Below are 25113 nucleotides of genomic sequence, written 5' to 3'. Positions count from 1 at the left end.
TCAAAGAATACAAAAGAACATAGAAGATTACAAGACCACTTTTCACGTAACCAAAATCATCACAGTTAGTACCCTGACCACCAGTGGGCGATAGTAGGTAATGACATGTAGCGACCTACTGTCGATAACGAAATGTGTTGTTGATCGGGAGCGTGTAACTTCTTAATTGATTTCTTATTTACAATAACGGAAGAAGAAAGTCTTTGTAACCATGGAAACATTAACGTTCCCAAGCTAAAGTAGCTTGGCCGAAGAATGAGCGGTGAGAGTGGCGGCGCCAGTCGTCGCATCGTAGGATAAAATAGAAATCTGCTTATCGACAGCATGCCGCTACATGTCATTACCTACTATCGCCCACTGGTGGTCAGAGTACTAACTAAGATGATTTGGGTTCTGCGAAAAGTGTACTTTTGAGCTTCTATGCACTTCTGTATTCTTTGATAATATATTGTATACATATGGATATGTCGAATCAGTTCGATATACATAGTCGTATAGTTTCAGTCAGTTTAAGAAGCTTCACGTGTTTATATATACATAGATTTTTTTCCTTCAAATAGTTAGATGTCATAAAAGGCCGTTATAAGAATCGAAGTAATGAAATAAACATTTTCTTTCACGGTAATGTTATTACGCTTTACGCGTATATATGTCCATGTTTTATCCATACATATGTAAAACTTAACTTGTTATTAATTAACCCTAGTTACAAATTAGAGTGAAACGAAACAACGCGTATACGCATTCACATAAGAAAACGAAAAAAAAAAATTTAATCGAGCTTATTTTTCATACTCCAAGTTAATTATTATTTATCTTTTCTCGTTATGTACTATTTATAAATTTTCACAGTAAAAAAATAATGGCTGGAGTATTCGATATTGAATTGCACGAAGGCGATAACGTAAATCATGATGAATCTGATGATGATGTTATTGAAACCAGAGAGGTAATTTATTTTAGTCGAAATATTATTTAGAAATAACAATTTTTTATTCTAGTTTTTTCTCTGATTTTTACTTCTCTCTCTCTCTCTCTCTCTTTCTCTCTCCCTCTCACACACGTGTTTTATTCTTTTTTAGGAAGAATATAGTCATGCTTCTAATGTAGACACAATGTTGGAGTAAGTATACATATTAAGCCAACATATTATCATGTGGTATATTATTGTTTTTTATGCTTAGATTTAAATAATAATTAGAATTACATATATTGTTAATAACTAATATTAGTCTTAATAGATTATTATTTAATTAAGTACATATGTTTAGATCTGATAATTTGGAAAGAGTACAATTGTCAGAACAAAATGTTAATCCTGGGCAAGAGAAAACTGGCCCTCAGGATTTTGAATTGTGTAAAATCCTTGGCGAAGGAGGATATGGAAAAGTTTTCCAAGTTAGGAAAGTTACGGGTAAAGATAAAGGCAGCATCTTTGCTATGAAAGTAAGGAAAAGTTATTACGACTAGTAAGATAGTTTTTATCTTTGGATCATAAGCGATATCATCAATAATCAAAACAGACCGCTTAAAATGCATAACTAGATTTGAAACAATACAAGTAAATAAACAACGTATAAAGATATATTATCTTTTTATATTTTATATCAGGTATTACGTAAGGCATCTATTATAAGAAATCAAAAAGATACAGCTCATACTAAGGCAGAGAGAAATATATTAGAAGCCGTCAAGGTAAATAGATCGATTAAATGTTTTGCTATTTTAATCATATATATATCTACATGTTTTATATATAAAATATTCTTACAGCATCCGTTCATTGTTAATTTAATGTATGCCTTTCAAACTGGAGGTAAATTGTATTTGATTTTGGAATATTTATGCGGTGGAGAACTTTTTACATATTTGGATCGAGAAGGCATTTTTTTAGAAGATACAGCATGGTTAGTTTTACGTTTTTTTTTAAATTTATATTACAGTAATTTCTCCATGTACACAGATGCACTTTAACACACTTAAGCTACTACAATGCATATGTCACAATAATGCATTATGTGAAAACAGTATTCCAGTAAGAGTTGAATACATATTTGAGAATTTGAAACAGACCCTTATCTTAAACAGCATTTCATAGTTCTATTTACATGCTGTTTTCGTGGAACCAATTACCCGTGTAAATGGAGGAATACTGTATAGATATCTGTATATAATATCGAAAAAAATTCGATCATTAAATCAACTAAATATTATAATATAATTATATATTTTATTTTTATATGTTTTTATTGTGTATATTCTTACAGTTTTTATTTATCCGAGATCATACTTGCCCTGCAACATCTTCATAATCAAGGAATTATATATAGGTATATTTAATCTCTCACATAAGTAATTTCTTTACAATATTAGTACATTTATATAATATATTTCAATATAAAATTATGTGCTTGCAGAGATTTAAAACCAGAAAATATTTTATTAGATGGAGAAGGTCATGTAAAATTAACTGATTTTGGCCTTTGTAAAGAACACATACAAGATGGTACAGTAACTCATACATTCTGTGGAACCATAGAATATATGCAAGTATTGATTATCTATCTTTTCAATAAATAGAACCTCGTAATTATTTTATATATTGGTATTAATTATAAAATTTAGGGCTCCTGAGATTTTGACAAGAAGTGGGCATGGAAAAGCTGTTGATTGGTGGAGTTTAGGTGCTTTAATGTTTGATATGCTCACAGGAATGGTACAGTATTATGGATAATAATGTTACCTAATATATATTACTTACCTGATATTTTAAATATAATAAAAACTATATGTAATATTTTTTTTTATGTAAAATTTATTTTGGCAGCCTCCATTCACCGGTGATGATAGAAGAAAAACAATTGAAAAAATATTAAGAGGAAAATTATGTCTTCCGCAGTATCTTACACCCGATGCAAGAGATCTGATTCGTAAACTGTTAAAGGTTTTTAACAATAATTGTAATTAATAATATATGTGTGTTATAGTAAATTATTTTAATATATACTTCGAAATTTATAGAGGCAAGTTGGTCAAAGATTAGGATCTGGACCTGAAGATGCAGAGCAAATAATTAATCATAATTTTTTTAAACACATTAGTTGGGAAGATGTTATTTCACGTAAATTGGAACCTCCTTTTAAGCCATCGCTGGTATAAATATTTTTTTCGAATTTATTTAATTCATATTTTAAATAGTACTATGCAACATGATTCTTGATAATATATCAGTATTAATAATCTTTTAGAAAAGTGCAGATGATACATCTCAATTTGATGAACAATTCACTGCAACCATTCCGGTAGATTCACCTGTTGAAAGCACCTTAAGTGAATCTGCAAATATGATATTTCAAGTAATTATACTAATGCGTTAATATAACATAAAACACAATGAAAATGCGATGAAGATCTTCTTACAAAAAATATACAAATTTTCGTCTTGTATATAGGGTTTCACATATGTAGCACCAAGCGTCTTAGAGGAAATGTATACACAACCAAGAGTTATAAATGCCAGAAGTCCATGCAGAGAACTTTTAAGTACTGGTTTTAGTGGAAGTCTTCACAGTCTATCACCAAGAACTCCAGAAACGCACCTTCATACGCCTTCTCAGTTTCATCAACTTAGGTAAATTATATCTAAATAATTAAAATACCTTTATTTCTCAGGATTGTAGAACATTATAAAATATATTTATAGAGAAAATAACACGTAGGGCTGGCACTATATAATCTTTAATATGTTTATAACCTGCATATATACGATATAAAAACATTTACTTAACATTTTTTCTCCTTCTTTTCTTTTTTCAATATCTTTAGTAGCTAAATATATTTTTGTATAAATAAATAGAAATAAAATGTGTTCATTAACTACAATTTTAACGTAACACAAAGGGTGCCAATCCTAAAAATGAAAATTAATGTTTCTGCTAATATATTTATTTTATTATTTTTCATATAATATGAATGTAATTGGCAAACAATTGATATATGCTGATTTTTAGGCATCATATAGTAGGGCACAATAACATAGAAGATACTGAAATGATGGACGTTGGTCGACTACCAAATCATTTATAGTGGCCAGTGTTTAATAATGCTAACTTATAAGACATTATTGAACTTCCAAAATTATATTGCAGAATTAATGTTTCTGCTATGAAAAATTGGTTATGCAATAATGCTATAATGGTCCAACATGCACATTTAGCTAATTTTTCAGTTTCTATAAATATATATACATTCTGTCATATATATAAATATATATGTATATATATATGTGACAGAAACTTATGGTAAATATTAACTTTTTGCTACAGAAGCAGTAATGTTAATTATATGTTGCTTTCATAGAACATATAATTACTGAAATGATGAAATATAAATTTGAAGTATATACATAATAATGAAATATGTATTTTACATATCACCATATGTTGGTTTTTCGATTATTCTTCATTTTAATTAGGAATAATAATGTATGTTTATATACATGAAACTAAATATGATGAAATTTCAATAAAAGCTATTCTAATTAACATAAATATAAAGAACAAAAACCCAAACCAAGATAAATACAAATCAACAAAATTAAGAATCTCCTTCTCTCTGTAACAATTTATATCTAAATTAGATGTTAGATTATTATCAATAATAGCCCTTAAAACCAATATTTAACGAGTAAAAGCATGTTTTAATATACATCAAATCAATATTTCATCGTGTTATAATAAAATATAAACTTTATGCTATAAAAAATATCAACGCTAATTATGCTTAATAATTTCATAAAATATTGTAAAACAGGAGTTCTGCATCGTATGTTTTATGTAGCTGCTCAGTGGATACAGTTCTGTGAAATATGAGATAATAATGTCGTTAGTTAATGATACAATAATTATGAACAAATTAATTACTATTCAAACAGAATTTTAACTGCCCAATATTCATAGTTGTTGTTCTCAGGTAGTGTTACAGTTTGATATTTATACTTTATTCTATTTAAAAGTAAGAAAAAGGGAAAAATGGACAGAAAGAAAATGAAAAAAAAAAAAACAAGAAAAAACAGTTTAATCTAAGTAAAAAAATTGTTATCATTAACACACTTTCTTGATATTAAATTAATAAGAATGAAATGACACTACTTTGCAAATACAATTTAAATAATATTCTTATCACACTTCTATGTCAAAAGATGGAATATATTTGAAAGGTACAAAGTGTAGTAAATAAACGTATTTTACTGTGAAATAAATGCTTCGTATATTTTATTCATTTACATAATGATAGAAATAAAAACATTCTCCGTAATATATCATATGTTCATCTTTTATAAGTACTTATTTAATAACGCTGATGATTATCATTCATTTCGTTGATAAGGAAAATATATATTTCTATTTTTATAATCAACATTTTTAATTATATATATATTTAACATATTTCAATGATCAATTATACAATAATAACTTACGTTGCATAAATGATTTTTTATTAAGTAAATTAAATCATCTACTTCTCAAAGAAAAAAGAAATGAATTATTATTCTTATGCAATAAAATATATGGTTTAATGTGAAAATACAAATTTAATCATATATAATTGTTTTCTCTATTAATTATACTTATTTATTTTTATTATTTTTCTTTTCCTTCAGTTTTTCGAAATAGAAATGAATTACTTTCTTTCACAATGTTTCTTACGTTTCTTATCACCATGTAATTCATTACTTTTCCTTTTACGACTTTCATGATCGATGGTCCTTTCTTTGTTTCTTTTTTCATCCTTCATTTTATTACTTGATTTATATTTATCCTCTAATTTATGCTTTATTTTTCGTTCTTTATCTTTATGTCGATTAGAATTATGTCTTCCATGAGAATTTGTCTCTGCTTTTCCTTGTGATTTCCTTTTGCGCTTTAATTTCTTTCTATTACTTTCTGTACTGGATTCATCACTACTACTACTGCTACTATTACTACTACTACTACTGCTGCTGCTGCTGCTGCTGCTACTGCTGCTGCTGCTGCTACTGCTGCTACTACTGCTACTGCTGCTGCTGCTGCTTTTATCATCACTGATGCTTTTGTTGCTATTTTTACAATTGCTATCACTTGAATTTTCACTGTTACTACTACTACTACTGCGAGATTTTTTACTATTTCGAACTTTTCTCTTCTTCAATTTTTTTTGCTTTATTTTCATATTTTTCTTCTCAAGCTTTCGAAGTTTCCTATACAAACAAAAATATAATTTTTAATAAATATTATTCTATGTAATTTTTAAATTATATATAGTTTATATTAACACATTGCATACAGCACTTTGCTCGCTCAATGCGCTTTCAGGACCCACACATTTTTGGGTGCTCAAGAAAAACAAAAGCATGAAAACGAGATATTTCGTCACCTGTACGTTATGTGTTAATAAAAAAAAACAGTTATATTTTACTTTAGCAATTTCTTTTTTTCTTGCTTCGAAAGAGTTTTTAGGAATGTAATCTCAGAATTTTCTTCATCATCGGAAACCATCAAATGTTCATGGCCAGGTACCCGTAAATGTTGTTGAGCATCCAGTGCAGATCTATATATACATACATAAAGATATAATATTAGAGTAAACGATATATTTAAACCTACATTTAAAATTAATCAATAATTTCATTCTTCATATTTTTCATACTTTTTAAGCGCTAATCCATCTTCTCGCATTTGTTGCACTAAAGTCAAAGCATCAGGTGTCTGTGGCAAATTTGAATTATTTGCCATTACTACGCTCATTGCTTGACTGTATAAAGGACACTCTTTGTCTAGAAATAATAAAAATTGTATATACTTCTGACATCATAAATCCATGATAAATTAATGAGATATCTTTTAAAGATAAATTTAATAGATTATCAAACCTGTATTTATGTGGCCCCACTTATGACATTTAATACATCTAACATTTCGAACTTGAATACCAAAAGGTTGGTCTCGAATTTCACTATCTCCTTTACAATAACTTTCTCTTGGTGCATTATATTTTCTTTGCCATTCAAATTTATATTCTGGTTCGTTATCTTCTTTTTCTCTTTCTTTCTTTGCTCCAGGAGGAGGCTCATACATAAAATTAACACTTAATTTATCTTTACTCTCTTTACTTAACAGTGCTCTGTAAAATAATATTATAATTATTTATTTATTTAATTTTTAAAATAGTATAATAAAAATAAAAATTAAATTAAAATAAAAAGTTAAATCTTAAATTGTATTTTTCTAATAATTACATCTTATCTATAATATTAGATGACTTACTTATTATTATGAAGATCTTGCTCTTTCTCATATTGAACACGTAATTCTTCTTGCTTTTTCTTATAAGCTTCAGCTTGCTGTTCTGCCATCCATACCTACGAGATTAATCTACATTAATACAAACATAAACGACAAAGTAAAATTCTTATTAAAAAGGAAAGGTTAACAAAATTGTACGCACTCGTTTTAAATTATCTCTCGAAGCTGGATGGAAAAATTTTTTGCACATATAATTATTAAATCCTTTCCCCATATTTACTCTAATTAATTATACAATTAATTTGGAATAAAAAGAAAAAAATAATTTATTTCTAAATTTTCTTTTTCAAGACTTTTTAACATTAATATGTACCACTGTATGCCATTTGATATCGGCAGCCATTATAAAATTTTTAAGAAACTACCTAGTCATTTTTAAACTAAATTATTTTCATATATACGAAAAAATAATGTTGTAATTTTTTTTCTTTTTTTTTACTAAATAACATAATCTCTCATTTAATTAAGTTTAGGATTTTTTAATTATTATCATCTAAGGATAAAATAAAATAATGTTAACATCTTTTTTTTTTTTTAATATTTCATTTGACTCGTGCGTCAGCTGAAAAAGGAAATGTGACGTAACTTAACCTATACATCGATACTCCTTGTCAATGTTGTCAATTTAGATTTGACGCACAAGTAATCAGTGTATTGTTTGTAATTATTTTATTTTATATAAAATAAAATATATCAAATGGAATATGTTAAAAAGAGAATTATAATTTTTTAATAATGATTTTATCGAACATTATTAAAAATATTATTTTAAAGGGATCGATGTATTCGGTCACCCTTAAAATCTTTTCTTAATCATAAGTCGTTGTCTCATATTTTTTAATAAGTAACATATTATATATATCCTAATATAATATTGTGGTAATTTTACCTGTAATAGTTCATAGAGAAAAATGAAAATCAACGAAAAAAATATGGTTGCATTTGCAACATCCTCAACACCGATAGATAGAGAGGGTTGCTTAAATAAACGCGGTGAAGTTAATCGAGGATATCAACGGAGATGGTTTGTTCTTAAAGGGAACATATTATTTTATTTTGATCGACGTGGTGACAAAGAACCTGTAGGTATGATTGTTCTTGAGGGATGTACTATCGAATTAACAGAAGATGAAGAACAATTTGGATTTAAAATTGTATTTCATGGTCCAAACAATAGAAGTTATGCTCTTGCAGCTGAGTCACAAGTAAAATAATTATCTGTTATATAGAAATTATAAAATAATATAAATATTTTTTATTACTTATTTTAATAATTTAATAATAAAAGTTATCTATCAAAAGTTCATTACTTCTAGGAATCAATGGAACAATGGATGAAAGCTTTAGCATGTGCCAGTTACGATTATATGAAATTAATGGTAGCAGAATTACAACGGCAATTAGATGCTGCGGAAGAAGAAGTTGAAACAGTAACTCCACCACTTCAATCACCTAAGGCACCACCAAGGCAAAGACATAATCCCTTTAACAAGCCAGAATCTCATCATCGTTCTCAGAGTGTTAGATCTGCACCTGGTAGAACAGAAAATGTACCTCGTACAAGAATTACATTTAGAGAATTGCATACGGCATATGGGAGAAGAATTTTGGCAGATCTAAACGCATGGAGACATGCAAAAAAGAATGCAGAAGCACCACTGATAACTCTCTAATTAATGACTTTGATAAATTGTAAATAATTATATCTAAAATGTATTACTGTATTAGAAGCGTTAAATTAGTTTAATTGTAATATGGAAACACACTTCTTTGTTTTCAATTACATACTGATTTAAACTAATTCTCGTTTATGCTAATTGTAAATGATTGATATATAAAATATTAACGTATAGGATACGTGATACAATGCAATTAATATAAAAATTTATGTACATATATTTTATTATAATTTAATAGTGCAAATAGATGGAATAAATCAATAACCATGTAGAAATATCACACAACGAATTTATAAAAAATAATATATATTAATTGCATATTTATTGCCAAATACTGCAAAAATATTATAGCAGAATTATTATTTATAAGTTTTCTCTTTTGTACAAGCGTTTACATAAACGTACTAAACATGATTACATGAAACATTATTGTGTGCATTCAACTTTTTCCTAACTGTTTATAGTAAAAAATATATGTATTTATTAGCAATATATAGAAAGAGTAATATTATATATTGTACAAATTTCAATGTTGTAATAATATTTTAATATATTATTAGTATTATTATTATATATTACAATAATAAATATACAAATGAAGCATAGCACAATATATTCAGTACTTATTAAGAATTTACTTCAAAATAAATTATTCAATATCTACGCATATACATATAAAAGGCTATGCAATATTTATCATACGTTCATATACAACTATTTTTTAACGCACAAAACAGTTGGATTTACATAATATAGTTTCTGTGGGTTCATTTAAACATTCTATAATAATAAATAATACATTGAAATACTTTTAAATAATTCTTACAGCACAAAATTCGAAAAGTGCATTTACTTAAATTTAAAAACATTTCTTTTTCTTGCATCACCAGGAAGATGACGAGTACCTAAAAGTAGACGAGCTTTATCTTCCTCCTGAGGAGCTGATTCTTCTTGTGGACCCCTTGGTTTGATTTGTAATTTTTGTTTAATGGCTTGACTTAATATTACACGACGAGAGTCACTTTTCATAGCTAATAAAAGATCAAGCCATGTCCAAGTAACATTATGATATTCTAATGTCGGTATAACTAATGCAAAATCTCGAACGTCTTCTAAATTTTTCTCTTTATTGCCCTATAATTATATAATATATAATTTCAAAATAAATTTTGAAAAATGTTTAAAGTGGAGTTAATTGCTTTGCCATGTGGATGGCTCATATAAGAATAGTATTAATGTTACCTTGTAAGATACACGAACAGGTACTTCTGGTATTTTAATGTATATGAACAATTTATTTTTATCAGCTCTCTCCTTCATTTTTTCGACATCATCTCTTCTTTCAATAGGTACATAAAATGATGAATCTCGTTGTGGTGCTGGTGGTTCTTCTATCCCTTCCGGATCTCTTTCCGGAAAGCAGAATTTCAGCATTGTATTGAAGAATTTTTTTGTTAATCCTAAAAATATAATAACGAATAATAACAATTATTGAATGTTATATATATTATTTCATTAAGTTCATTTCTTACCAATTGTTAAAGGAACTACATTAATTTCGAAATGTTCCTTTACTGAAATACCAGCAACAGGTGCTTTCTCTCTACAAAACACTCTCAGAGCTCTTTGCCTGTCAACAGGCATATTACTTTGTAATTCAGTCGGAGTCAAGACTTCTGTGTAGATTTGATTGGGTAATAAATTTGTCATTCTAACATATCCTAGTTCCAAAAGATGTTCCACCGAATCATCTGTTTTACTTGTTTTTGTATACAAGAAATTAGTCAAAATTAAGTCTGCTATACCTAACTGACCATCCGCGTCAGTAAGTCTCCATTGTGCATGTTTAAAACAAATTTCTGCAACTCTTGCCACTGCTGCTGGCTTATCTTTTAATGTTGTCGAAGCACTCGGTGGTGCAGTAGTTTCTTTATAACAACTTAACATTACATCAAGTTCTTCAGCTTTTGCACTAAGTTGTTCTTTACATTCAAAAACTCGTGCTTCTAATCGCTCCATTTCAACCAGTAAATCAGAACTTGATTCCTCGGCAAGTGCTTTTTGTACTAGATATGTCTCGCGTTCTAATCTTCTTAATTTAGCAACTAATCCACGTACAGTATTTTGCAATTGTTGTATAGGTCGTTTTTGGTCTTCAACGGAATGTAATTGTAATTGAAATCTCATTCTTTGTAATCGTTCAGAAGCTTCTTTTCTGCGAGGCTCTACATATAATAACAGATTATTTACAATATCCAAAATCATTGCATATTGTAAGGAGTTTGTGCATACGTCTAAATCATGATGCATTAATGTAAATGCATCTGCAGCTGAAAATTCCTTTCTTTCCCATAAGCTAACTTCTTCTCTTGGTGGTTGTAGAATATTATCTACAGATCCAACATCTAAAGCTTGACCATATCCAACATAAAAGAACTCGCATTTACATCTTGATACAATACGTTGTAATTGATGTTGGGGTCCACCAGCACCACCAACGGTCTGACTAACCACACCACCTACACTTTGACCTGATCCTACAAGTGCTGGTACATCTGGTAAACCTGCTATCACAGTAGAATCTTTTTCCTAAAATCGTTTGTTATCAGTAGTATTAATTTTTAATGAGAATCGTTTTTAATAGATAATTATATAGAAATATACCTGTATATTATCCAATGTTAACCACATAATATTGTCATCAATATTATCATCAATATTTGCACTAACTGTAGCATAATACTGCATGCATTCTAAAGAACCAACCCAGGTTGTTTTTGAAACAAGTGTTCTCTCTTTCCATACAGGTCGATGAACCCTTTGTAATATTTCTGCTTTTGCTGCTGATAATATAACATATCCCCGTGTTTCGATTCCTTTCAATAATACTTGACTATTCACTAATGCAACTATAAACAGAAATAATTTATAACATAAGGATAATTATACAATAGTTTGAATAAATCTAATTTCTTATTGTATCTTACTGAGCCAATTTTTGTGTAAAACGTCATCCTGGTGGCATGCTGCAAGTCCACGCAATTGTTGTCCTCTTGTTTGTACTGATAAATCATCACTAAATGCTACTGGTTTATTCGCAGCTTCAGCAATTAATCTTTGCAACATTCCAGCCGCTTCTCCTTGTTGTAGTTTAGAAGATGTTGATGGTGTTGTTTGGGTAGGTGTATTTTTTGATTCAACAGTTCTAATTCTATTTTTATGTGGTGTAGAAGTACTTTCTCTGTGGAAACCTTTTAGAGCCGCAGTTGATAAATTTTTTTTAAGTTGCTGTGTTTTAATAAATGAATCAAAAAGAGCAAATGCAACATCTCTATTTGTTTTAGTCCAAGCTCCTTTCAAATCATGTACAGCTAAACGATGAGTTGGATTATCGCCACTTACTCCTGTGACCATTGCTTCTCTTCCATAACTAACCCGAGCAACACTTAGGCAATAACATTTTTCAACCGGTTGTCGTAACGAAGTACTTTCTTCTTCTTCTTGTAATGCACTTTTAAGCCAAATTTCTGCATCATTCAATTCACAATTCATATAAATAACAGACCATTCTGCTCTTGGACGGTGTATGAGGCCATCATCAATTGGATGAAGAGATAGATTATGTTCAGAACTACATGCTACCTTTCCACCAGTTACTTCAAATCCTCTCTGCATAGCAAAAGACATCCAGTAACTTACATGAAAACGGTGAAAAGCTAATGTCAATCTAACTTTTCTGTAGTGCCTGCTTAATTGTTTTTTTCTTGGTCTGATATTCTTAAATAGTGGACCTTTTCTTGTAGGCCTTGTTGCACCTGATAATATAAATTTTAAATTCTCAAACCATCTGAGAGTACTACCATAAAGTAAAGCTGTTGGTGCACTTGTCAATGTGGGAGATCCAGTAGGTTTAGTTTCTAAAGATAAACTAACATTTAAATTTTGTGAACGAAATGCACGGAAAGAATCATGTTCTTGATTGCTAGAATACTCTGGCAATCTGTCTGGAGCACAAGGTATTGCAGCATGATGATCTCTTGGATCACCTAAGCAAACCCATGCCAATTTCATACTTAATCTAACATTAGGTAAATGTAATAATCTACAATCATCATATTTGCTGGCCGTGCGAACATATACATCCAGATCTCCTTTTATTATAATTTTTCCTTGTGTCCAATCAAGTTCTAAACCTGTCCATGTTAATTCCATTTCTTCTGTAGTATTATAAGGATCTAAGGAGCCATGTAATAAAACAGTTAATTGTTTCACACACAGAGTTATTCTTCCATGAAGGGCTAATCTCATTTTATCCCAAAATGGTAATGGAGGACTGGGATCTCGAGATGGATGAATTATCTTTTCAAAACTAAGATTACATTGTGCTATTACTGGTTCCCAACATGGACCAAATGCATATCTGAATTTATCTATATCCCAATTAAGATCATGGTAGTACTTTAGAGATGTCATTCCTCTTTCTACAACAATATCATCCCATGGTGGTCCAATTTCAATTCGTACTGTACGTCTAGCTCTAGGAGGTGGTACAGCTTCCGCACCGGCTAATCGACCCCAAATACTAAGACTTTCGACTAATAGCAATGGTTGAGGAAAATCTCGTAATTGTAATTTCCATTCAGCACATTTTAAACTGATGCCTCTAACCCAAAGTGTGTTGAACTCCAAGCCATCTTCAGGCCAAGGAGTTTCTGGATCCATTTCTCTTATAGCCTTAGTTGCATTTTCCGTGCCATTTATAGATGGGTCAGCTAAAGCTAATATTTCTAAATCTAACATAGACCAAGCAAATAATCTTGTTCTTGCTGGCCCTGCACGTTGCATTTGTTTCCACCTCTGTACATATATTTCTGCATTTTTCTTATTCAGACTAGCATACAACTCTTCTACTTTGCCTTGTGGAAGAAGTAAATGAGCACGACAAAGTTCTTCTACTTTAGCATCCAGCATTGCTTGACGTTTTAAACTTTCTTTATATTCGTCTTCTAAAAGTTCATAATTATCTCGTAATCGAACTTCAAATGGATCATCGCTTACTTCAAAAATCCACTCTTTAATCTGTAATACATAGTATTATTGAATATAATTAAATGTTTATGCAGTTATAATAAGAACGATGTAGTAGTGCATTTATCATAAATAATAAATATATATACATATATATATTTACTTTTATAATTAGATCGCATGGTAAATGCGTTTGTTTAACTGATCCTGTTGAATGAATGTCCTTTAACCATCTCTTAATACTAAATAGTTCATTTTGTATAGCTTCAGTAAATTTATGTTCGTAAGGAAAACAAGCCTTAACTGATTCAATATTGAGAGCCCAGGTTTCATTCCATTCTAAGAAAAACCCTTCATTATTCTGTCTTTCTAAACGTACTTCTTCATTATTAGACACTCTAACTAATTCAAATCCTTCAATCATAACTATATCAGCCATATCTAATGTTGCACGAATATAATTAAGCTTCCATTCACCCTGTACCCAACGTAGTTGATCCGAAGAAAGTTCTAAGAAATGCTTTGGTGAAATATCAATAGAAAGAGTAATTCCTCCAGTGGCAAATAAATCTACAAAACGCTTTTTTCTTTGAGCACCTACATCTTCATTTGTTAATGTTTCTTTGGATATAATTGATCTAAAATCTTTAGACTCCATCCAAAATAATAAAAGACGTAAATGTAAGTTAGGACTCCATGCTACACTTGTGCCATCAAGACTTATATTTATAGTATCTGAAGTAATAGCACATTTACATTTTCGTATAGCTAAAAATGGATGAGTTAAAGCTTGTGCATGTTGACAAACAACTGGTTCATATTTATTGAGAGTTATAGCGCTCACTCCTTCAGCAACTGCTACTAGTCGTTTAACACTATTCTCCATACTTGCAGCATCAAGACGCATCATAATACATAACTGATTTTCAGCAATAAAAAATATATTACAATTTGTAACTTTAAGATTTAATTGAGTAGTATTTTCTGATCTCTTAATTTTTTCTTTTGTAGGTTTTATGTATTTTTTACAACACCTGAAAATAAATGTTTATTATATAAAAATAAAATTGATAATAAGAATCATATTAAAAATATATACATTTAAATAATTACTTAAAAGCTTGTTCAAGGAATCGAGCGAGATCCAAGCTCCATTCTGTTACAAGAGCATCCACAGCAATTCCTATAGCATTTGTACGAGTTGTTGCTAATAACACACCGACTGAAAGTGGACTACCCCAACAATGAGATGTTTCAAGATTATTTGTAATAGCTCCATTTAAAGCACAAAATAAGGATTCTATTACCAATTCTGTATTGCAATCTATGACTTCACCTATTCAATAGAAAACTTATATTATTCAAATTCTGATAAATGTCAACAAATAAAATCCTTTCATTGAATTCAATTTATACCTAGAACTGTGTTTAAAGAAAATTTCACATGTGCTACTCCACAAGAAGCCTCTGGTGCATCCGGAAGTCTTACAACCAAAGATGAGTCACATAATTCAGTATTTATCTTAACTTCAACCCATGGCAGTTTTCTAGTTAAGGACACGCGATCAACAGGCTTGGATATTTCATTTTGTGCAGTTTGCAATATTGATTCCCAATCTTTGTAATCATAAAAGATTAAAAGACTACTCAGTTGAACTGATATTTGTAAAATATCTTGCTCCATCTATTTGGAAAGATTATAAATGTATAAAAAGCAATTAAACAATATATAAGATAACTGAGGGTATTATGGCCCACCTAAGGATTGCGTCAGAGTTTTGGATTAAACTCCAAATATTTTTGCACAACTTTTTTATCCAGTTATCTGGCTATCAGGAAAAAATGGTCCCTTTATACAAAAACTCTTTTCAGTATCCATAATTTGTCAATAGCTCACCTTTGGGTCATATCACTATCCAGGTCATAACACCCTCAGACACATCTTTTATATATATTTTTAAACAAACTTTAAAATAAAATTGAAAAATGTTAATATCATATAAGCTTACTTTTGCATCTAATAGTAATGATTGCAAAGTAACAACAGGAAACTTTCCACGAATGGATAACCCTTCTAAATTAATAGTAAAATTTAATTGAGGGCTATGTGGTTGAAATTTTGCTATAGCTTGTAATCCTTTTAATATGCCTTCTAAACCAACAATACCACCATCTTCTCTTCCTGCGATTACAGAAGAATTTCCTATTTTCAACATAAAGTCCTGAAATATCAATTATAAATACATTTAATATATATATTTATATATATAATTATTAAAAGGTAAATTAGATTAGCTTTTACCTTTGGTATTATTGGTGCTAATCTAGCTAGTAGATTATCAGTAGGATTGCTATCTATATTAGAGTATGAAGCACCGGTTGCTAATGATTTTCTATCTCTTAAAAACTGCATAAGACCTGGCCCTCCAGAGCCTTCCGTTTGTGTCACACCAACATACAATTTCTATATATAAATAAGAATAGGAAAAAATTAAAATTGCATTTAACAATTATAAATAGTAATGTTATGTATCATTGCTATACCTCCACTGAAATTTCTCCTTGAGCTTTAAGAGTTGCTTCTGCTGTACCAGCAAAAGTGATTTGCGACAAGCAAGCATCAGATGCATGTCTTAATAGTTTCATTGCTCCTCCAGAAACTGTAGCAGATGCTAGTAGAGTACGTGCTCCATGAACAACGCTGCCATCTAAACTAAGGCTTTCTGCGCTGCCATTAGCTAACCAACCATTACCAAGTGCGAGAAGACTCAAATTCTCAATATGTACTGCCATAAACTAAGAAATCATATATATAAATATGAATAATATAGCATATGTTTAATAATATTTTATAAGAAATAATGAAAATTTAATAATATATATTACCTGTACAAATGTTATGATTATCGGTGGAACTTTTTTATCCCTAAAATCTAATAATTTACTTGTCTTATTCGAATGATCGTTAGATTCAATAGGAACATCTTTATTAATTCTAACATCACGCATAACTACTGCTAATAATTTAGCTACATCGCTGCTGAATAAACTACTACGAACACTTATTTCTTCAACTTGCTAGAAATGAAACAAAATACACATAAAATATATTGATATTTAAATCATGAAAACATGTTATCAATAAATATAAAAATTATACTAACCAACGTGAAGCCATTCTTAGATACATTGACATCACGAAGAATAAAATACGGTAAAGAAATATGACCAACCCTTAAATGGATTTTATATTTTCTTTTTACTAGCCATGATAACAACCTTGGGATTACCCTGTAATAAATCAATAATTAAAAATTTGTTAAAATGAAAATACAGAACAGAATATATATATCTACATATAGTTTTGTATATAAATCATCAAGTACTTACCAAGTAAAATGACAGTACAATATAAAAAAGCCTATAAAAAAACCAAATAATCCAGTCATTTTTAATTACATAATATTACAAGAAATGTCACTCTCAAAATTACATGCGAATTTTTCATATTATTATAAAAATAGTTTTCTTAGATAGTTAACACATTCACTTGTTGCAGGTTAACTTATTATACCAATATAAATATGTATATCAAAAATTTCTAGGCATTTAATTTTTGTTCACATTTATTTCTTTTATTCTTAGCTTTTCTCTCGTTTCTTACGAAAACGATACATCGAAATATTGATCTTACAGTGCAATGTGTCATCGAAAAGTTTAATATACGTAATATTAGAAGTTTCAAAAACGACGTATTAAAAATTGCCTTTCGCCATTTGTCAATTTCATCGTATACACATCATAAATTCAACTATAGATTTATTTAAAATGTTGCACATAAATGCCATAATCAGGATTATACCACGATTGAACTTTAAATACGCATCTTTGGTTTCTTAAAATATCAATTATACAGATAATAGATTTCATTTTATACAGAATTATAAATCAGAAAGTTATATATAAATAAATGATTCAAATTTTCAGTTTGATTTATCTTTATTATTAATTTTATCGTTTATCTTCATTCATATGCACTCGCTAAACAAATTTTAATGAAGTTTTATTGATAATCAACTAAGTAAAAGTAATTTTAATATTTTTTAAATATAATAATAATTCCCTTTAATTTACGGACAATATATCTATATATATATATATATATATATTTAAATTTCGCGCCTTTTAATGTCATTCCTCAATTTGCGCGGTATTTTACAAATTTTTAAATCATTCGATGAACATTTAACTTTATTTTTCATAGTATAATTGAATATAGTTTATTTTTAAATATATATTTTTATAATTATTTAATGTTTTTATACCCAATGATTATTAAAAAAAGACGAAAAATATCTACAATACAAAATTTTGTGAGAAATATGTTTAAATTACCAAGGTGTGTAAGTTCCGAGATATGTGCGACAAACGGGACAATAATGATCGGTACTTTTACAGGAATTTAAACAATATGGGATCATACAACAAGGCCAGCATCTATTATTAATAAATCAATATCAATAAATAATTAATAACTAATATATTTAAAATATTAATATAATTCTATAATGTAGCATTATAGAAAACTAATTTTATCTAGCAACAAGTACTCTCTACTTCTTAATAAATTAATTAATAAATATTATGTTTAAAAATATTTCATATTCCGAATATAAAGAACATATTAAAGGATAAATATATGACATTTTTCGTATTTATTTACTAACCCACATAGGCAAAGAAGAAATGCACTTAAATGTGTAATAGTCGATCGACGAACTTCTGTTGTAGTAACGATAAGGACTAAACATCGTGTACAAATAGTAGCTACAGGTCTTGATGACCAAGAATTAACATTTGCTAAAAAATAAATGAAAAAATAATGAATTTATAAGAACATCATAGAGCAAGATTTAAACAAAATATTCTTATTTATTACATCAAGGATAAAATTTCAACAAATTGAATATTAATAATATATTTACATGAAACAGAGAGATTTTGTTCGGTTGAATATGAGTTAAGTTGAATACCCTGAGCTTGAGCATAACTTGGTGGAGGAATAGGTGCTATGAAAGACGATTGATTAGTATCTGGATAAATAAATCTTCCATTACCCCGCAAATTAGATCGCGTAACTGGTGATCTTTGATGTAATATCGGTGTTGGGCTAACGTATATCGATGAATATGTAGGTGGATCCTCTCTTAAATGTGGTAACGTATCAATCTGTTAGGCGAATTGATTAAAAATATGTAGAAGCACCTATGATACAATCGATTAAATCCTAAAAGAAATAAAACATTGAAACCTCATCGTCTATCGGTGCAGTACAACACAGATATTTTCCAAATCTCCACGTTTGACGAGATTGTCTTGCTCGATTTGAAAAATCATTTCTTATAGATGATATACTTCGTTGTGGTAAATCAAACGACTCCTCGATCGATAGTTGTAGATCTCGATTAACTTAAAACGAAAAAAAAAAATATTTATATAATAAATATATTTTACACTTTATTTTTATAATAAATGAATTTCATATTATCTGTGCTAAATTTTATATTTTATTAATATAAAAAAAGAAACTTACAAGTAGATGATGGATCGTGCTGGTCAATTACATCTACGAGTACACTACAAGCATCGGGTGAACGATTGTTATAATCCGTAGTAAATGTTAAAATTTCGCTTTTAGGAATAGATCCTATAGATGATAAGGGAGCTGCAGATATTTGTAAAATATCTCTTGATGGTACAAGTGTACTTGTAGACATGGATGAAGAGTAAGGGGTTGCTGCTTGCGTTGTTATAGTGTCGCAGCTAATCGTAAGTTTCATTGACATCTGTTAAATGATTAATCAAGGAATTAATTAACATACACATATAATGTATATAAATAATACTTAATTGTTTAGAAAATTCGTATCATTTTAACACAAAATCTTTTGTATTAGAAATAAAACTAATTTTTAACATACAGGGTATATCCGGACACATTTAAATTCGTAAATAGTTCAGCATGAAGTACTATGTACTCCACAGAATTTTTAAACATGATTTTTGTAAACAGAATCTCAAACAAACATATCTTATTTATTTTTACATGTAAAATTACCCCCGCCCTCCCACCTATCCTCAGCAGTACCATTCGTTCGAATACACCCTGTATATAAAAGAAATAACTTTTAAATTTATTTTGAAACGCTTCTACCTCCTTTGTTTGTTTTGTAGAAAAAGTAAATGTTGAACCGTTAATAATCTTTTCTTCGATATTGGTTAAATTTTGTATTGATTCATTGTTTGAATTATCTAAAAAGGGCAATTCCATCCTCGTATTTTCTTCGATACAGGAAAAAGCTTTTTCCGAGTTCGTTGATGACACATTTTCCATACTTGGCTTAATCATTTCTAATTTCATTAAAATTAATGATGTTTGTATTGCCGTTATCGAAGATTCCTCTAGAAGTTGAGAATCATTTGACATTTCGATCGATCCTTCATTTTCGTATAATTCCGAACTCGTTACGTTATTTGCAGATGCTACAAACAATTGTTAAATTTATTAAAAAATGTATTACTAAAAATGTAACAAATATAAATAATACTTTTTTTCTCAACAGATTGCTCTTGCATGATTATTTGTAATGCTTTTTTTTATTCACAATAATCAATAAAAAAGTATTTTCATTGTGTAAAAGTATTTTGAAACAAAAATACTAATTATCGTATGTGAATTTACATTATATATATGAATAATGTATTATAATAATGGTACTTTGAAAATGTATCCTCTATAATTTTCGTAATCTGAAATTATATAAATAAAAATATAAAATAATTAATAATACGATCACATATAATTTACTATAGGATAAAATAATATTGTATAAAAGTAATTATCATATTTTCCTTATATTATTTTTCAAATAAATTCTATATATTCGTGTTATTATTAAGTATAACTTTAAATAATCATTTCAAATTTAATTTTACCGCCGCGTGAAATAAATAAAGATGTCCTTGTCCAATAATAATATACTCGATTGATCCTTCCTTTGAGATGTTTTAGAAGGATTCAAATAAGTAAAAAGAGATTATTTATCTCAGTAATATCATCCTTTCAGAGTATGAATATAGAAAAATAATCTATCCTATGTAGAAATTAATGTAGATTCATAATAATGTCATAAAAGTAAGAGGAAAGAAGCGCTTGCTCGGGCATTATGAAAGTGTCGCGTGGCGCTATTAGGCGCATGCGCACTAATGCAATTTAGTGCATGAGGCGAGAACAGCCGAAATGGAGGAGAACCAAACATCGGAAAGTGTCGCCGTGTTACCGGACATGTCCGAACCGTTGACGAGCGAAACCGAGGAAGCGTCTGCCCTAACGACCGAGCACGAGGCGCATCCTGTAGCCGTTACAGCGAGCGTGACTTCTGTACCGGGTGTTCCGGGTGTTCCTGGAGTCGGTGTACCGGTTTCTTTGCCTGTTGGTTCTATCATCGGTGTGGCAAACTCTTCCAATGGGACGACCTTCAACGTCATCACCTCAGAGCAATTACAAGTATTAAAAAAAAAGAAAAAGAAAATCATCACGTACTAGATTCTAAAATTATTTGTTAATCAACGATTAAGTGCAATTTTTAATAATGTAATCGAGTTCTGATGTAAATGGATACTCATGTATACTATATATATATATATATATATGTATATATATATACAAATTATATATATATATATATTCATATACAATAATATTAATTCATATATGATACATGAGTAATTCAAATATGCTCGTGAACGAAACTGTACTTCATCGTTTAAATTAATCTGTTTATATTATTTTGTATGAATGATACAATACAAAGTTCTTTTTTTTTGTAGCTGCCTGGGTCTGGACAATTCAAGCAAATGCTATGCGTTGACAACGGCTTCATTTGTGAATCACGTCACGATAAGGATACAGATCCTCTGAGATGGAATGGAGAATTGAAGGCAACTCATATAGTTATTCAAAATAGTACTGATGAAACAGAATCTGACCAAATACATGTATCTGCTGCTAACTCGCAACCAATATGCAGTTGGTCAGAATCTGCCAATTTAGCAGTTTTACCTGTAAGGTGCAAAAACACAAATGCTGAATTGCATAAAAGTAGATTTGGCTCTGGAGGAAGAGGACGGTGTATCAAATTAGGACCAGACTGGTATACTCCAAGTGAATTCGAAGCATATTGTGGTAGAGCGTCAAGTAAAGATTGGAAACGAAGCATCCGATTTGGTGGTAGAAGCTTGCAAACACTTATAGATGAACAAATTTTAAAGCCACATGCAACATCATGTACCTGTGCTGCTTGTTGCGATGATGACAGTGCAGTGAGTAATTTCTTTTCTTTTTGTTTTTTTTTGTTAACTTATTATCATTTAATTTAAAGGGTTTAATATTAAACATTTGCATTTACAGACAGGTCCTGTACGGCTATTTACACCATATAAACGTCGAAGAAGAGCCAGAGATACCTCAGATAATGAAATTCCAATTCGAAAACACAAAACTGAGAATTCGAGGGATGGTAGTAACAATGACGAAAGTGATACTGAAGTAGTAGTTCCTGACAAAGAAGTTTGGCCACAATTTGTATCAGCAGAAGGCTTAGTTGTACAACAATCTCAAGATCAGGATTCTGTAGTACAAAATATACATCCAACGGAAAATGCACAGATTGAAGAAATTTTTAAAAAATTAGATGAAATGTCGAGTAAAATGTTAAAATTAGCTTATGATTTTAAACGTACATTAGAAGATGCAAAAGAATTGAATAGGCAACAAAGAAGAGAGCAAGCATTAGTTGCACAGTTGGGTGCTAGAGGAGAAATCATTGAATCTGTTGGCTTACAACCTTCATCTGACACTCATAATAAAAAAGTAAGATTAAGTGTGTTCATGCTTTTGTGTATTGTGTATAAAACATTTTATTCTTGCACATATATTAATGTTATTTCTTTCTACTTTTAATTAAAGTTTTTGTTTTTAGTGTGCTAATTGTAATCGAGAGGCATTTGCTGAGTGTTCTCTGTGCAGACGTACACCATATTGTTCTACATTTTGTCAACGTAAAGATTGGGCTGGTCATCAAGTAGAATGTGTGAGAGGTGCAACTGATACAGTTATGCTTATAGTAGAAAGTGGTGCAGAAACTAATGCTCTTGCAACTGCAGGGGACCAATAGCTAGTGTTCCTTACACCCATTCACCAAAGGAATGTAGAGGGAGAACAATCTACTATAGAAACTTCAAAATTAAAAAAAGAGATGAAGACTTAAAATATAAAAATTCCTGGCTAATGGAAGTATACAAAATTTTGTATATATTATAGTGGCTATTTTTTACATAAGTTATAGTGTAACTATTTAAAGACTACCAGTGAATGTGTATAAAAGCATATTATGTTGTTGAAGACCACATTTATGCATAAACATAACGAATATCTGTATAAATAATTTTATAGTACACGTTATACCTACGAAGGAAAGAAAGTTCATTGTATATATGTTACTTACAAGGAGAGGCTGTAATGGACAGATCATGGATTTTAATATTCTTCTATGTGGCAAATCTACAGCAAATATAAATAAGTTCTGCCAGAGTTTTTAATCCTATTGATCTTGTAAAAAATGTTATTTATATTTAAAATTTAGAGCAATCAAGCTTGTAAGATATATTGATGTGAGATATTAATGAAAAAGTTACTATTAGCTGGTGCCAATGGGATTAAAAGCTCTGGTAGAACTTATTTATATTCGTTACAAATTTACCATAAAGAAAATCAAATTTTTTGACTAGTTAATTTTGGTCTCTCCTTGTTAGATATAAATATCTTGATATAAATAGACAAATATCTTAAAAGTGTATATTTGGATCGAATGTTAAAATGAAAAATGACCAAAGGAGAGGTAATCTTTAAGAATTTTTTAGCAATAAGATCATTTAGATATTGGGTTATTAAGATATTTTTTATTGATTTTTAATAAAAATTTAATAATAATTTTTTATTTTTGCTAATATTAACCTTTTCTCCATGGCATGCTTGTAATAAAATGTGATCCTAGTGAATGGAATGCATTATTTAAAAATCGATACAAACAGCTAAAGCACATTATTGAAAACAATGTTGTCAAACACTTAGCTTGTATTATTTTACAATTTTACAGAAGCGTCAATTATTTAAGCATGTGTGTTTCATAAATGCATGTCAATACTTCAAGAGGTATATATACACACTATAATAAGTATAAAATGTTATATGAACATATGTTCGTTTTTGAGTTAAGCATAATTAAAAAATGTTTAAAGTGTCTGCCTCTTACCCTAATCGTTCTTATAAATGGATGGAAACATTCTATGTTCTAGGAAGGTTTTATTTTTATAATTGATGTACTTTTTTTTCGTTTTCATAGACAAGAATTGGATCTGTACTTAACAATGAAACAGTCTACCTTTGTTCGAACTTAGTAACAAGGAAGGTCTCAAGTATCTTAGTTTGTTGAGTTTCCAAGAATAGCATAAAAGACAATGTTTCTCGAATATCTTATAATATTTTCATATGATTAAGGTGTATCAGACATATGTTCATATATTTTTCCTTATTTTGGTGTGTAAAAGTAAAAGTATTAACATTTTATGTATACCTATTTTTACCACGAGAGGTCGAATGACCGTTTTAACAAAAAACATTTCATATAAAAAGAAACTTTAGCCAATTGGATAGTGAACAATATTATATTCTCTTTTATTTAGAAATGAATAATGTAAATTGTATGCGTTTTCACCTGATGTTTTAAAAGTTATAGAATTTTTACAAATTACAGGACGCGATCATTTGATCACGCGTGGTAAGTTTAGTGTTAAAATGTATTTATGAAACACTCTGCATACATTCTTCGAAGCAAAAGTATTAATACAATAAAATCTAAACAATGTTATTAAAAATCACTTACAAATTTTCTGGATAACCCAATACAGCGTCATAATATTTTTTGTTCATAATATTGTTTCAT

The 25113-nt window shown here is 29.2% G+C and overlaps 6 protein-coding genes across 9 annotated transcripts; 3 read left to right on the top strand and 3 right to left on the bottom strand.

The window, feature by feature from the left end:
- Positions 1–453: 453 nt before the first annotated feature.
- Positions 454–5023, top strand: LOC122518472 (ribosomal protein S6 kinase beta-1-like). The gene is made up of 14 exons (XM_043637415.1): positions 454–621; positions 853–949; positions 1083–1123; positions 1272–1446; positions 1612–1695; positions 1774–1907; positions 2268–2330; positions 2418–2546; positions 2626–2716; positions 2828–2944; positions 3022–3153; positions 3249–3356; positions 3453–3631; positions 4011–5023. The coding sequence occupies exons 2-14, from the start codon at positions 863–865 to the stop codon at positions 4084–4086; spliced, it is 1416 nt and encodes a 471-aa protein (XP_043493350.1). The 5' UTR covers positions 454–621; positions 853–862; the 3' UTR covers positions 4087–5023.
- A 647-nt stretch (positions 5024–5670) lies between these two features.
- Positions 5671–7702, bottom strand: LOC122518473 (corepressor interacting with RBPJ 1). Its single transcript, XM_043637416.1, has 6 exons — positions 7486–7702; positions 7305–7399; positions 6911–7161; positions 6688–6814; positions 6457–6588; positions 5671–6238 (listed from the first exon to the last, which is right to left on the bottom strand). The coding sequence occupies exons 1-6, from the start codon at positions 7555–7557 to the stop codon at positions 5683–5685; spliced, it is 1233 nt and encodes a 410-aa protein (XP_043493351.1). The 5' UTR covers positions 7558–7702; the 3' UTR covers positions 5671–5682.
- Positions 7703–7916: 214 nt separating this feature from the next.
- LOC122518475 (sesquipedalian-1-like) lies at positions 7917–9446 on the top strand. Its single transcript, XM_043637423.1, has 2 exons — positions 7917–8548; positions 8660–9446. Exons 1-2 carry the CDS (start codon positions 8255–8257, stop codon positions 9014–9016), a joined length of 651 nt encoding a protein of 216 aa, XP_043493358.1. The 5' UTR covers positions 7917–8254; the 3' UTR covers positions 9017–9446.
- Positions 9447–9637: 191 nt separating this feature from the next.
- On the bottom strand, positions 9638–17971 carry LOC122518471 (protein KIAA0100). 3 transcript variants are annotated; one of them, XM_043637411.1, is made up of 14 exons: positions 17441–17970; positions 17215–17341; positions 16937–17128; positions 16595–16846; positions 16353–16514; positions 16060–16272; positions 15467–15734; positions 15164–15386; positions 14214–15084; positions 12010–14101; positions 11687–11931; positions 10555–11611; positions 10265–10482; positions 9638–10156 (listed from the first exon to the last, which is right to left on the bottom strand). In XM_043637411.1, exons 1-14 carry the CDS (start codon positions 17497–17499, stop codon positions 9872–9874), a joined length of 6264 nt encoding a protein of 2087 aa, XP_043493346.1. In that variant the 5' UTR covers positions 17500–17970; the 3' UTR covers positions 9638–9871. The 3 variants fall into 3 exon arrangements, with proteins under 3 accessions (XP_043493346.1, XP_043493348.1, XP_043493349.1); XM_043637414.1 differs by lacking the exons at positions 9638–10156; positions 10265–10482 and having other exon boundaries at positions 11156–11247; positions 11315–11611; positions 17441–17971; XM_043637413.1 differs by lacking the exons at positions 16060–16272; positions 16353–16514; positions 16595–16846; ... (1 more) ...; positions 17215–17341; positions 17441–17970 and adding an exon at positions 15809–15993.
- A 763-nt stretch (positions 17972–18734) lies between these two features.
- LOC122518637 lies at positions 18735–20738 on the bottom strand. The gene is made up of 6 exons (XM_043637683.1): positions 20659–20738; positions 20265–20593; positions 19644–19896; positions 19362–19519; positions 19036–19279; positions 18735–18910 (listed from the first exon to the last, which is right to left on the bottom strand). Exons 1-6 carry the CDS (start codon positions 20684–20686, stop codon positions 18735–18737), a joined length of 1188 nt encoding a protein of 395 aa, XP_043493618.1. The 5' UTR covers positions 20687–20738.
- Positions 20739–21306: 568 nt separating this feature from the next.
- LOC122518559 (deformed epidermal autoregulatory factor 1) lies at positions 21307–23347 on the top strand. Of its 2 annotated transcripts, none has more exons than XM_043637559.1 (4): positions 21307–21617; positions 21941–22432; positions 22521–22982; positions 23079–23182. In XM_043637559.1, the coding sequence occupies exons 1-4, from the start codon at positions 21351–21353 to the stop codon at positions 23097–23099; spliced, it is 1242 nt and encodes a 413-aa protein (XP_043493494.1). In that variant the 5' UTR covers positions 21307–21350; the 3' UTR covers positions 23100–23182. The 2 variants fall into 2 exon arrangements, with proteins under 2 accessions (XP_043493494.1, XP_043493493.1); XM_043637558.1 differs by having other exon boundaries at positions 21308–21617; positions 23092–23347.
- The last annotated feature ends 1766 nt before the right edge of the window (positions 23348–25113 follow it).

Source organism: Polistes fuscatus, unplaced genomic scaffold (genome assembly GCF_010416935.1).
Source record: "Polistes fuscatus isolate 324 unplaced genomic scaffold, CU_Pfus_HIC Scaffold25, whole genome shotgun sequence".
Lineage (NCBI taxonomy): Eukaryota > Metazoa > Arthropoda > Insecta > Hymenoptera > Vespidae > Polistes > Polistes fuscatus.
The sequence above is the reverse complement of the archived record's forward strand: the minus strand, read 5'-3'. Positions and strand labels throughout refer to the sequence as shown.

Bases quoted from the DNA above. Each gene is read 5' to 3' on its own strand.
- LOC122518472 (XM_043637415.1), top strand. From the start codon at position 863: ATGGCTGGAGTATTCGATATTGAATTGCACGAAGGCGATAACGTAAAT. The intron at 3,154-3,248 runs GTATAAATATTT...ATAATCTTTTAG, and splicing joins CTCCTTTTAAGCCATCGCTG to AAAAGTGCAGATGATACATC. The intron at 3,632-4,010 runs GTAAATTATATC...GCTGATTTTTAG, and splicing joins TCTCAGTTTCATCAACTTAG to GCATCATATAGTAGGGCACA.
- LOC122518473 (XM_043637416.1), bottom strand. From the start codon at position 7,557: ATGGGGAAAGGATTTAATAATTATATGTGCAAAAAATTTTTCCATCCA. The intron at 7,162-7,304 runs GTAAGTCATCTA...ATTATTTTACAG, and splicing joins CAAGATCTTCATAATAATAA to AGCACTGTTAAGTAAAGAGA. The intron at 6,239-6,456 runs GTAAAATATAAC...TTGTTTGTATAG, and splicing joins GAAAAAAAGAAATTGCTAAA to GAAACTTCGAAAGCTTGAGA.
- LOC122518475 (XM_043637423.1), top strand. From the start codon at position 8,255: ATGAAAATCAACGAAAAAAATATGGTTGCATTTGCAACATCCTCAACA. The intron at 8,549-8,659 runs GTAAAATAATTA...CATTACTTCTAG, and splicing joins CTCTTGCAGCTGAGTCACAA to GAATCAATGGAACAATGGAT.
- LOC122518471 (XM_043637411.1), bottom strand. From the start codon at position 17,499: ATGACTGGATTATTTGGTTTTTTTATAGGCTTTTTTATATTGTACTGT. The intron at 11,932-12,009 runs GTAAGATACAAT...TTCTGTTTATAG, and splicing joins TTTACACAAAAATTGGCTCA to TTGCATTAGTGAATAGTCAA. The intron at 10,483-10,554 runs GTAAGAAATGAA...TTATATTTTTAG, and splicing joins TGTAGTTCCTTTAACAATTG to GATTAACAAAAAAATTCTTC.
- LOC122518559 (XM_043637558.1), top strand. From the start codon at position 21,351: ATGGAGGAGAACCAAACATCGGAAAGTGTCGCCGTGTTACCGGACATG. The intron at 21,618-21,940 runs GTATTAAAAAAA...TTTTTTTTGTAG, and splicing joins TCACCTCAGAGCAATTACAA to CTGCCTGGGTCTGGACAATT. The intron at 22,983-23,091 runs GTAAGATTAAGT...TTTTGTTTTTAG, and splicing joins CTGACACTCATAATAAAAAA to TGTGCTAATTGTAATCGAGA.
- LOC122518637 (XM_043637683.1), bottom strand. From the start codon at position 20,686: ATGCAAGAGCAATCTGTTGAGAAAAAAA. The intron at 19,897-20,264 runs GTAGAAGCGTTT...ATCATTTAACAG, and splicing joins CTACAAAACAAACAAAGGAG to ATGTCAATGAAACTTACGAT. The intron at 19,280-19,361 runs GTTTCAATGTTT...TTCGCCTAACAG, and splicing joins CTGCACCGATAGACGATGAG to ATTGATACGTTACCACATTT.